Source organism: Schistocerca cancellata, chromosome 4 (assembly GCF_023864275.1).
Source record: "Schistocerca cancellata isolate TAMUIC-IGC-003103 chromosome 4, iqSchCanc2.1, whole genome shotgun sequence".
Taxonomy (NCBI): domain Eukaryota; kingdom Metazoa; phylum Arthropoda; class Insecta; order Orthoptera; family Acrididae; genus Schistocerca; species Schistocerca cancellata.
In genome coordinates this window covers 319,860,462-319,874,179 of record NC_064629.1, presented here as the reverse complement: position 1 = coordinate 319,874,179, position 13,718 = coordinate 319,860,462, and the positions used below count along the sequence as shown (strand labels likewise).

Below are 13,718 nucleotides of genomic sequence, written 5' to 3'. Positions count from 1 at the left end.
GTACCTCATTTCCAATCTACCAAACCTCATTCTAGACACCTTTAAGTTCTTCTTTCAGAACATTAATAATATCTCTGCAGCATATAATGTCTTTGCTATGTTATCCAGCTGTGTTTCTATGGTATATTCTGCTATACATTTGGATGCCTGAGACTTTACTGCTTGTTTGGAACAGTCTGCTTCAACCAAAAATATCAAACACTTTGCAGATTTTATGACCTCTAGACTCTCATGGGTGAAGAGAGGTGAAACTTTCTCAAAATTTCCCTCCTTTCTTTTATTGATTAAAACACATTCTCACTAGTAGAAGGTGTTCTGTTACTAATAAATGAAGTTTACTTAGCAACATTCCCACTAGGAGTTGATAGAGAATAGTTCAATAGTTCCATCTTGGTCCCATGAGTAGCTAAGGAACTAAAAGTCCGTGCAGAAGGAGCCTCACTTGGCTGGGTAAGCCTTATAATACTAGGGTGCACAAGATGCAGCAGAAGTACTTGCATACTATAGCCGTTCACCCCATCAGCATGCCTTGAAGTTGAGTTCTTTTCCCAGAGGTTTGTATCATCTTCACTGCCGGGGCAGTTAAACCTAGATACTCATTCCCTGTGACACACAGCATTCCATCACCATACTGCACGAGTATCACTGAAGCATGCACAGAGCTTACAATTATGGTGCACTGGTGGTGCTTACAGTATCTGCATCTGGACTCTGACTGGACAGGAACCACATGCAAACGCATGTTCCGTGGGTGACCTACCTTCAGGTATTGTCCACTACCAGCACTGGCATCTGCAATCCAGATATGACCTCAACAATTCTTGGTAGTGAGCCAACACAACAATAACAATAAAATGGCTGCTTGTTATCAGCAGGAACTCAGGAAGCCACCACTGCAGGTGCTACTCTCAGCGACAGCCAGCATCCCTATCGAAAACAGGAGGCACAGTCAACACGGGACTATTTACCTCATTAATTCATGTTCCAAAAATAGTCCAGCTCAGCAGTACTTGGGCTGGTACAGGCCTGTGAGAAGCAAGTCATCTCCAGGAGTTGCTCCTGGCAATTGCACCAACCACTCTGTGGTCCCTCATTTGGAGTATACTCCTGACCAGCATTAACCATTGCAGATCCTAGGCTCTATTTCAGCCATCATCCAACTTGCAGACCACCATTTTGTGATATGCCCCACTATGTTAGGACTTCATTACAAACCTATCTAGTGGAATTACTCTATAGTGTTATCTCTTCCTGTAACTCACATCAGATCTGAACAGTACCCAGTAATCTTCAGTTAGAACTTCCAGGCTAAAAGGCTATAGTTGATATATAAAAATGCTTCCTAACATTTTGTCTTCAACAGCAGGAGACATTTTCTCTGGTAAAATGGCTACTACCACTAAGGCTTAAGTGGCTGTCACATTTACAGAGTATGTAGAGGGCCCCACTATATTTTCCATGATGCCAACTCTGGAAGGTGACATAATTCTCGATTAAAAATAATTTATTGTCATTCCAAACAGTTTTTTATGTTGCTGAGCAACAGCCATACATTAATTTTTAAATTAACACACTGCCATTTGACTGTATTGTTGTTTATTCAATTACAGCTAGCTTTTTCAACTGGCTGAGTTTATGTCATTAATATACACACATCAAACAAATTTTGCATCACTTCAGTTCTGAGAATTCTGGAACCTGTACAGAAAATTGGAATAGAGATCAACATTAATATAATTTACACCCTTATTGTTGCTCATGGAAACCACACATTGCCTGTTGTACCACCATACAGTGAGACCTTCAGAGGTGGTGGTCCTGATTGCTGTTCACACTGGTACCTCTAATACTCAGTAGCACTTCCTCTTGCATTGATGCATGCCTATATTCATCATGGCATGGTATCCACAAGTTCAGCATGGCACTGTTGGTCCAGATTGTCCCACTCCTCAACAGCAATTTGGCATAAATCCCTCAGACTGGTGGTGGGTCACATCGTCCATTAAAAGGCCTTCTCAGTCTATCTCAGGCATGTTCAATAGGGTTCATGTCTGGAGAACATGCTGGCCACTCTAGTTAAGTGATGTTGTTATCCTGAAAGAAGTCATTCACAAAATGTGCATGTTGGGGGTGCAAATTGTCGTCCCTGAAGACAAATACCTCACCAATATACTGCCGATATGGTTCCACTATCGGACAGAGGATGGCATTCACTCATCATACAGCCATTGCGGTGACTTCCATGACCACCAGTGGCATACATCAGCCGCACATAATGCCACCCCAAAACTTCAGTGAACCTCCACCATGCTGCACGCACAGGACAGTGTGTCTAAGGCATTCAGCCTGACCGGGTTGCCTCCAAACATGTCTCCAATGATTGTCTGGTTGAAGGCATATACGACACTCATGGGTGAAGAGAACATGATGCCAACCCTGAGCAGTTCATCCGGCATGTTGTTGGGCCCTTCTGTACCACACTGCATGGTGTCATGGTTGCAAAGATGTACCTCGCCATTGACGTTGGGAGTGAAGTTGTGCATCATGCAGCCTATTGTACACAGTCTGAGTCGTAACACTACGTCCTGTGGCTGAATGAAAATCATTATTCAACATGGTGGTGCAGCTGTCAGAGTCCCTCAAAGCCACAATTTACAGGTAGTGGTCATCCACTGCAGTAGTAGTTCTTGGCCAGCCAGAGCGAGGCATGTCACCGACAGTTCCTCTCTCTCTGTACCTTCTCCATACCCTAACAACATCGCTTTTGTTGACTCCTAGACGGCTGGACACTTTCCTTGCTGAGAGCTCTTTCTGGAACAAAGTAACAATGCAAACACGATAAAACCGCAGTATTGACAGTCTAGGCATGGTTGAACTACAGACAACACGAGCTGTGTACCTCCTTCCTGGTGGAATGACTGGAACTGATCAGCTGTCGGACCTCCTCCATCTAATAGGCACTGCTCATGCATGGTTTCTTACATCTTTGGGTGGGTTTAGTGACATCTCTGAAGAGTCAAAGGGACTGTGTCTGTGATACAATATCCACAGTCAACGTCTGTCTGCAGGAGTTCTGGGAACCAGGGTGATGCAAAACTTTTTTTGATGTGTGTATATTGCAGGACATCAAGCTGAAAATTAGCCATAAATTAAGAAAATGACTCAAGTAAATCTGCTTTTACTAAATATGATGTTCTCCCACTATTATTTACTGATGTTTTAACAAGATGGTGATTTTACATCTGGCATTTCATGGAAATCCAATATTTTTCTTAATTTATGGCCAATTTTGAGTTTGATGTTCTGAAATATATGTTAATGACAAAAACTCAGTCACTTTAAAATGGAATAAAAGGTCAAACTTGGGTCATAATTAAATAAACAATGATACAGTCAATTGGTGGTGGGTTCGTTTAAAAAAAAGTTTATGAATTGCTACTGCTTCTCTATACATGCATGCATGATATCGCAGTGTTGTTGGTAAAGCGCCCATCTCTCTGAATTTTATTTCATCATTTCCAACTCAAAAAGCATGTTCTGCCTCAGCCATTTTTTCAGTGTATCCCAGGCAACTGTACCTTTTCTGTTCAGCTACGTGGGTGTTGACACTTCTTTTCATAGATTAATACAGACTGGTCTGCAACTGCATGGAATTTTATATACCCCAGTAGTTGCTAGGGTGTGCCATGCATCTTTTGTCATTCTTAAATATTCCTTAATTTTCTTGGTGAGTCTGAAGATCGTTTCAACCTTGTACTTTGCCAAAATTTTCTCAGTCTGATCCATAATTTTATTAATGAATGGGAGAAAAACTTTTCCACTTCGTAGATGTTGGTGCTCAGTATTTACAGCTTGTTCTCTGTGAACCAGTTTACTTGGAGAATGAATTACATCATATAGGTCAGGTTTCAAGAAAAATGGATATGTTGGTAAGGAGATTGATTGAGCACCTCATCAAAGAAGGGAAGCATCTGGAAGAGCAACAACAGCCACCATCTGGGAAAGCTTTTCTCCTGTTCATTAATAAAATTACAGATGACATTAGGAAAGTTTTGACCAAGCATGAGATTGAAATGATCTTCATACCCACCAAAAAAATTAATGAATATTTAGAAATGGCAAAAGATGTACGGCACACCCTAGCAAACACCTGGGGTATATAAAATTCCATATGGTTGTGGACAAGTATATATTTAAACTATGAAAAGAAGTGTCAATGCCAGAATAGCTGAACAAAAAAGGTACTGTTGCCTAAGACATACCAAATAAATTGGCCCTAGCAGAACATGTTATTCAAGTTAGGAACCAAGAAATAAAATTCAGTGAGATAAGTGTTTTAGCAAGGACATCACATTATCATGCATGCATGTACATAGAAGCAATAGAGATTCACAAACAAAACAATAATTTTAATAGAAAAGAAGAAGGTTTGAAGTTAGATAAAATATGGATGTTGACTTTGTGCCAACAGAATGACAACTGATTAATTTTATTTTTAATCAAGAATGATGACACCATCCAGAAGTAATCGTAATCATAGAGTTGGCATCATGGGATGTTTGGTGGGACCCTATATGTGCTCTATTATAAATGTGAACCCCACCTCAAGCCTTTGCGGCAGTAGCTATTTTACCTCAGAAGATTTCTCTGACAGTTGGAAGCAAAACATTAGGAAGAAATTTTGTATACTGACCACAGCCTCTCAGCTTGGAATTTTTCACTGAAGAAAACATTTGTCATGAAAGTCTACATTGTATGATTAAAGGCACCTGTGGGGAGGATATGTCAGTATCTCTGGAGGGACTACTCAACAACCATGTAGCTCACTTTCCTGTTACCCTGCCGGTATACTGTGACATTTCCCAAATTTATGAAGGTGAGGAGAATTTTCTACTCAGCACAAGCTAACTGTATTTAATACAATGTAACCTAATGATGCTATGGGTCAGATCCACCGGACATGGCGAGGACTGGTGGCAATTATCAGTAAGCTGTTATATCTCCATTTACGTCAGTAATGTAATGCACTGTTGTGACTGGAATAAGGTGGATGGGTTAATATTCAGGACTGTGGAAATCAGTGCAGAAATGTCACAAAGTAGGTAGAAGATGAAGTTTGATGGCTTACAGAGAGGCAGGCCTGAAACATCAGTTGTGCCAATTCTTGAATGGTTATTAACCTGTCTGGGAGAGAATTAACCAAAGAAGAAGTTCAGTTATATTGAAACAATGTAATTTTGCAGTGACACCACCAACAGTTCACACAAAGGACATTATAGCAAATACTGAGGCAGTTATCTGGCTGTTATCACCACAATCCACTGATGAAATTAGGACAGAAATGCATAGAATATTATGCAAAGTGAAGCCACCTAACAGTAATTCGTTTCCAATGGAAAGAAAGGCATTGTGGGAGATCAGTGTGGATAAGGGCATCGTTGTACTTACAACTGACAAAGGTAAGGTCACAGTTTTGATGAAGAGTGAAGATTATCACAAGAAGATTTGTGACCTTTTGGATTCAACTACTTATAAAAAGCTTCAGAAGGATCCTACAATGAAAATTATAAGAACCACCAATCAACTGGCAAAACAGTTTCCTTTCTCTTCTGACAATAACACACAGCTCTGCAGAACAGAAGCTTATCCATCCAGACTATATTGCCACCCAAAGGTGCCTAAGCCAGATGTTCCTCTGATACTGATTGTGATTGCCATAGGATCTCCCATCCATAAGGTGGCCTGAAATCTCACCTCCTTCTGCAGCCATATTTTGGTAGAACTAACAGTTACATTAAAAACTTTGTACATTTTCTTGAAAAACTAGAGGAGATTAACATCAGTGCAAGTGATAATCATATTAGCTTTGATGTAGTGTCCCTGTTTACTACTGTTCCTGTAAATGAAACTATTTCAAACATAACAGATTTTTTTCTGACTAATGTAGTGTCTTTACTTAGGCAATGCCTTATCATAATTTATTTCCAATACAACAATGGATTTTATGGATGAATTGATGGGGCCACTATGGTCAGCCCTCTTAGTCTAACTGTTGCTAATTTATTTATGAAGTTCATTGAACAGCAGGCACTGCAGATGGCCAGCAAAAAACGAGCTAAGTCTTACCATTATATGGACAGTACCTTTGTAGTCTGCAGTCATGGCGAAGAGGAGATGGACATCTTCTTGATGTATCTATGTGGTATTAACCCAAAGATACAGTTTACAATGGAGAAAGAGACAATTGTCACCTAATTTTCTTGATTCATCTGTAATTAAATGGCTCAACAGGACTCTGGACCATAAGATACACAGTAAGGACACACACACTGATTGATACCTCCACAAGGAATCAAACCTTCACCCTAGACAAAATAGAGGTGTCATAAAAACCTTGGTGGACAGAACCAACAACATCTGTGAGCCAGGTTTTTGCAGGATGAATTAAATCATTTACAGTTGTCCTTCAAGAAAAATGGATATGCTCTTAAGGATATTAATTGAGCATGTCATCAAAGAAGAAAAGAAACTGCAAGTACTGAGCAACAATGGAAAAAATCTGGAAAAGCTTTTCTCCCTTTCATTAATAAAATTAAGGATCACATCAGGAAAGTTTTCGCTCTCAAGCCTTAGTGGCAGTAGCTGTTTTACTTTGGAAGAGGTCTCCCACAGTTGGAAATGAAGTGTCAGGAAGCAGTTTTACATATTGACCACTGTCCATTCAGCCTGCAAGTTTTGACTGAAGAAGACACTGACTGTGAAAGCCTACACTGTATGATTGGTACTCAGTTGTGTTATTGCTTTTTATAATTGTATCCAGAATAAACAAGTTATTATTTCCAGTCTCCTGGACAGCTGTCATTTTTGCATGCACCTTCACCACTCACACATGCAGATACTTTAGCGCTCACTGTTCCCCATCCTAGGACCCTGGGTTCACCAAACTTGTACCCAGCCAGTGAAGGCTGAGCTCCCTGTGATGCTCACCATTTGACATGACCCAGAAGCCACATGCAGCTTATCAAATGCTGTGGGTGCAGTGAGTTTTAACCTGAGGAAGGTTTGGTTGCCATTGGGAGTCAATGACAAACATATTAAGGGCTCTGTTTTATCCAGTGTTATTGTTCCCTACCATAATATACCTTCACCATCTGCCTGAACAATATGCTGTTAGCAGCTGGGATGCATCATCTCATCTAGTTTTCAGTGTGCTTATACCTTACAATCAGCATGTGCAAAAATGTTCAACAAATTTGCAGTCCTAGTGGCCTTTTCCCATGCTTCAGTATTCGTTGGTGATGTCTTCACATCCAAGTTTATCTTGGTACCTAGCTGCTTGTGTTGAGCAGAGTTACATGTGAGAGAGCCACAATGAGAAAGTAGTTTAAGATCATATGGCTGCTCACCAGTTGCTGTCCATTATTGAACAGGAAGGTGATCTGCTGGTCAGTGCCCCTGTTCTCTGCTCATTCAGTTCACTTTAGTTGGTAGTGATTCCCATCAGCAACACATTTTTGCCCAGGCATTTGACTCTCCTGGTTATGGTTTTCCAAAAATTGAGGCACAATTTTGACACAGAGGCACATGAAAATCCCAGAGCCTGCACAGTGTCAGAGATGGACTGTTGCATGTGTCAGTCGCCAATGATCAAATACAGTGGCACCACATATCATGCACAATCTGCACTTGGTTTCCATGTCAGTGGTCTGTAGGAACTCTTATAACGTCCAAATCACGTGACGTGCCAAACTATCAAATGGTGACAGAAATGTTCTTTCTCCAACACAGCAGCTATCTCTAATTCAGTTGCTCATGGTTATATATTATAAAACTATCTTATAAATGCTTAATTTATCTCTGAACAGTATTTTAAATGAAAAATATTTGCTCATATAAAGTGAAACTCAGATGAACAAAGCAAAACAAAATAAAACATATGAAATCTTAATGAAAGGTAATATTATATATTAATGTGTTCATTGCACTATAACCTTTTCAAAGTACATACACTTTTTGTCAATAAGGTTAGATTCTTACTTCCAAGTAGTTTGTAATGCTTCTTGTTAGCAGAAGAATATTATTTTTAAAATAAATTCTTCCATGTGTGAATTGTATTTTGTACAGTGTAATATCTTTGTAATGCATATCATTTTCAGTCGAGAACTGTTGCAGTGTATTACCAACACTGACCTATCAGACTCTGCATTTCCTTACTCAACAACACAGCTGATTCGGCTGGCAGGACATCTTTGTCGAGCATTCAGGATTAGCTATGTAGGTGAACTAGGCTGGGAAATTCACATACCATGGGAATCTTGTTTACCAATTTATAAAGCTATTACAGAACAAGGAAAGAAGTATGGTCTGCGACTGGCTGGATTTAGAGCACTCAACTCCCTTGGCTGTGAAACTGGTAAGTGAAGAATAATACAGCAGCAAAATTCTTCTTGTGTGATTCTTTTTTCCTGGCAGCTATAATGATTGCCCCAGGTCAATGGAAGGATCATTCTGGTATAAATGTACAATTTTTAGACAAGAGAAAAAGTTATCATCAGGTATGCTGATGAAAAGATAAGTTTCTGACAATCTTTGAAGTTAATATGTACTGGATCCATTGGCAATGTGGGCTGTTATACATTTCACAAATTGTTAAATTGGTGAAAGACTCCTGCTCTCAGAACAAATGTCACAATGAACAATACACCTTGAGAAAATTGTAATCAGATGGGCATGACAATACTCAGAAATTAAAATTATTGATATCTTCATTACTCACAACTCAGGGTACCACCTCAGTAAGACCTTGTACTTGACTTCAACTGCATAAGTAAGTGGAGTTTAACATCTACACCTACATCTGAACTTCGCAGGTCACCATACAAAAGTGGTTTGATAAGACCAGTAAAAAAGCAAGAAAAAATGTTTGTTTCATAAACAGTTCACTTTACTTTTCAACATAGTTAAACTGAAGGATATACACTTGATCCAGTGATCCTCCAGCTTTATCATCCCACCAGGAAAATAGGTTCTGTCAGACTCTGCAAAAAACTCATTGACTGCAACTATCACTTTCTCATTTGATGAAAAATTCTTCCCAGCAAGCCAAAGTTTCAAGTTAGATGACAGAAATATGTCATTTGGGGCTAAGTCTGGTGAATAGGGTGGGTAAGGAACCAGTTTAAAGCCCAGTCCATGCACTTTTTCCACTGCTATTGCTGATGTGTGAGATTGTCCATTATCCTGATGAAATAACACTTTTTACATGTCAACCTTGGTCTTTTTTCAGACAACATAAGTTTCACATGACCCAACAACAAAGCATAATAGGGTCCAGTTATGGTTCTGCATTTTTCCAAGTGATCTGTGAGGATTATTCATTGTTGATCCCAAAACAAGTGGCAATCACCTTACCAACTGACAAAATGGTCTTTGCCTTCTTCAGTCCATTTTCACCAGCCCTTGTCCATTGTTTTGATTACCATTTTGACTCTGGTGTGTAATGATGGATTCAGACTTCATCAAAGGTCACAAATCAACACAAATATTCTTGTGAACTGCAACTAAACATCACCAGACATTGTGTTGAAGTGTTGTAATAAATGCCCTTTTGGTCAACTGTGAGCAATCACAGCATCCAACTCACATACAGCTCCTTCATAGCCAATTTTCCATGCAGGATATTATGAATTCACTCATTTGAGATGCCTATAATATCAGCAGTCTCATGAATTTTTATTCAATGATCTTGCACTGCCATATCATGGAATATGCTGATGGTTTCCATAGTGGTGACCTCAGTTGGACAGCTGGAGCATTCTTCATCTTTGGTGTTTGTCCAACCATGTTTAAATTCATTAATCCAAAATTAAAACATAAATTGGAAGAAGTAACATATTTCTTGACTTGTGTTGGAATGTGACTTCTGGAATTTTAGAGTAAGGCTCTGCAGGATATATAGCTTGTTTCTTGTAGCATCTCCTGGTGTAGTTTGTCAAGCATTTCTGGGATAATCTCACATTAACTAAACGTATTCATAATGAGACATATAGCTCAGATTTAATTTTTCTAGCTCTTCCATTAATACTACTTTGTAAGGGTCTCAGAGTAACAAACAATACTCAAGAACTGGTCAAATGTGGATATGTGTGAGGCATCCTCCATGGATAAATTAAACTTTCTTAAGACTCTCTCCAGCTCACTGAAAAATTTCTCCTAAGGAAGGCATGAAAGAGTATTATCTCATTGTAAACATATCTCTTCAAAGTAGAGTTCTGTGGTGTAATACTGTGTTCTGCATGTACTATAACTGTCAAATCATGTTCAAGTTAGCTTCCCCCATCAACCACAGTGTACACTGTCTGCATTATGTGGAAATTTCTGCTATTTTAGAGTTTGTTACACAAGTCTGTAAGCATGCATAACCTTGTTAAAACAAAATATCAAGTACAATTCTGAGGAGTTACAGGGGATTAGCATTTTTTCCCTCAAAATTTTCACTTATTACACCACAAATTATTTTCTTGGGTATTTCATCTTCAGTTCTTAAATTGACCTTGTAATCATTCTAATGTAATAGTTTCATAAATTGAAAGAGGATCAGAAAGGTGATACTACATTTGCATCTAAACCTATACCTAGATTTATACTCATAGTCCGCTAGTGACCTTATAATATGTTGTAGATGGGGAATTGTGTACCACTGTCATGTACCACTGTCACTTCCTACCTTTCCTGTTACAGTTAAAAGTCATGCAAAAGAAGAATGATTGTTGCTAAGGTTCTGTGTCAGCTCAAATCTTTCTAACTATATCGTCATAGCCCTTAAATGAAGTATAAGTAGGAGGAAGAAACATATTTGTTGACTTCTAAGAATGTACACACTCTGAATTTTAACAGTAAACTACACAGTAATGCACAGTACCTCTTTTGCAGCATCTGTCATTGGAGCTGGATAAACCTCTCCATGGTGCCTTTGCATTTTCTAAATGAATCTGTGACAAACCTTTTGCTCTGCATTTTGTTGATTTATTCGAGGCCAGGATAATATGGGTGACAAGGGGGATGCTTCTGTGTGGTCTGGGGGTAGGAACATTGTTGTTGGATGGGGAGGAATGTATTGCTCGGCACATCTGTTTGTGGGCAAGGTCTCCAGGATAGTTGCGGGAGAGGAAAAATCATGTAACACTAATGGTGGAAAAACACACAGCCACATACAAAAAGTTAATAAATACTACTCAAAATAGGTAAATGAACTAATAATATTCCCTTCTTCACAGAAGAAAAAGACTAAATTTAGTTCAGTGTACAAACAGTTACTACTGCTGCTTGAGCTGCCGCTGCTGCAGGTGCTCTTGATTGTGGCTGGAGGTCTACTTTTTAAAAGTACTTTTCAGCAGAATGTTGCACCAGCCGCAGTGGAGCCCTACTGCGAGTGCTACTGTTGAGCACAAGATCAGTGAGTTTCTTTTTATTAACAGTTGGAAATTGCTCTGACTGTCAAGTACTGAATCTGCTGTGATTGGGTGTTTTGGGTTATCTGCTGCACTCAATGTTTACCTAGGGGCATCATTCAATGTGTTGAACTAGCTGATATGGCTTGAAGCAGAGACTTTTAATTTTCTGTGACAACCAATACTATGACTCCCTAAACTTGTGTTACAGAGTTGAGAACTGCAGGGACAGCATTTATGGCTCAGGGGTGCATTATACATCTGAAGGAGATACCAAGGTGGTAAGGTAATGACCACGGTTCTCTCTTCTAATCATCAATACTTTTATTACACGACAAACGCACAGGTCGAAGACTAGGTGGGAACTGAGGTCCTGGAAGTATACAAAACAAAAGATCAACTCAAAGACATAACACACATATCATATTCTGGCCTATCGATCTGTGGATCGACACCACAACCCCCCCCCCCCCCCCCCCCCCCCACAGTATGGAGTATGTACCCGAAGTTGGGGGGGGGGGGAGTGATTGCCGAGAGTTTAAGTGGGTTACAGTGAGTTCCTCCATGTCTAACGGCACGGGCCGTGTGGGAGGAGAGCATGGAGCAAATCGTGGAATGCTGATGCTGAAGTCTTGAAGCGATGTCAGCCGGTGGGGATGGGAGTGCTGGTGTGGAAGGGTGTCCTCAGCAGGGAACCTAATGATCACCTTTCCACTTGGCCTAACGTAAGCACATAGGTTCCCACACGTAGCACTTCGAAGGATTTTGAAACTCTTCACTACACGTTGTGACACACCACTTAACGAGTCACACGAATCATCACACACAAGCAGCACTGAGCGGTATCACCACTAACGATGACAGATAAACCACAAATGTCATTAGGATGAACATGGGTAGAGAGCTCATAAGCGGCACCTGCTAACGGAGAGGTATGCTGAGCTGGTGGGGTGGGGAAAACGTAGCACGGTGAGGGCGGTGTGCTGCGAAAAGAGGGGTGAGTGTCAGACGGTGAGGTCTGAGTGGGCATGGCAGGAACCTGTGGGCTGCACTGGTTAGAAGAGCGGCGCGGTGTGCTGTCACACGAAGATGGAACTGTTATATTAGAGCCCTGGAAGCTGGGGCCTCTGCTACGGGAGCCGGGAAGCGGGAAAACCCCGGAATGAGCGTGGGCTCATTGAGGGGGCTGGTGTAGGTGTGAGCTTACTCGGATCATGACCAGAGGAAGATCGCTGAGGGTGGCCAGAGAGTGTGGTCTCTTCAACAGTGGGTGAGGTAGAGGAAAACTCGACACGATCAGGTTTAACCCTGTTGAGGGAGACAGTAGTTACTGAGCCCTTAATTACAATGTCCATTGTGTTACTGGTTCATTTGACAACCCTGTATGGGCCTGTGTAAGGGGACTGTAATGTGGCTTTTACGGTGTCATTGCGAAGGAACACAAATTCGCAAGTGTCGAGCACCTTGGGAACATATGTGTGTGGTGGAGTGTGGCTGGAAGGGGGCGGGGGTTGAAGCTTGTTACAGTGTAACCTCACCCGTTCTACCAAGGACAGCAGTTCGGATGGTTTGGCAATTGGAGTAGGAGCAATAAGTTCGCCTGTCAGTGTGAGGGACTGGCCGTAGATGAACTCGGCCACTGAGCCTTTAAGGTCTTCCTTGAAAGTGGTCCGCAAACCGAGTAAGATGAATGGTAGGGCTTCTGTCCAAAGGAGGCCATGGAAACATAGGGCTGTCTTAAGTGTTCTATGCCAATGTTCCATGAGGCTGTTGCTTTGGGGGTGGTATGCTGTTGAATGAATTTTCTTGATGATGCATAGCCAACATAGTTCAGAAAATAAGGCAGACTCAAATTGACAGCCTTGGTCGGTCGTCAAGTAAACAGGGGAGCCAAAGCGTGAAATCCAAGTGTCTATGAAGGATCATGCCACTGATTCAGATGTAATATTGGGTAGCGGGACAGCTTCCACCCAATGAGAGGGAAACGCGCGACGTGGTACACGAGGCGACTGTCTGTGGTGTAGTGTGCGTGGTGGCTGCTAGGCTGGTTTGTGGCGCGGACGGCGAAAGTTTGCATAAGTGCCAACTGTTGGGTGGCTGGGAGTGACAAACAAGTGAGCTATGCGAGACAAGGTTGGTACACTGTTTATTAATAACCGAAGGCGCTGCTGTCGAGCTTGGTGGTGGTAGTGGGCACGAATGAACAGCTGATGGCAGTAAATCAAAAACATTAACCTGCAACTGGGAAGTTAGCTGCCCAAGCAAGGA

General features: G+C 41.0%; 1 protein-coding gene across 2 annotated transcripts in view; it reads left to right on the top strand.

Annotated features, from left to right (window-relative positions):
* The window catches only part of LOC126183550 (sarcosine dehydrogenase, mitochondrial), a 270,038-nt gene that overhangs the window by 224,794 nt on the left and 31,526 nt on the right, over positions 1-13,718 (top strand). For both annotated transcript variants that reach the window (XM_049925625.1, XM_049925627.1), the window contains exon 14: positions 8,157-8,413. In XM_049925625.1, coding sequence (XP_049781582.1) covers positions 8,157-8,413 — 257 coding nt within the window. The remainder of the gene's footprint in view (positions 1-8,156; positions 8,414-13,718) is intronic.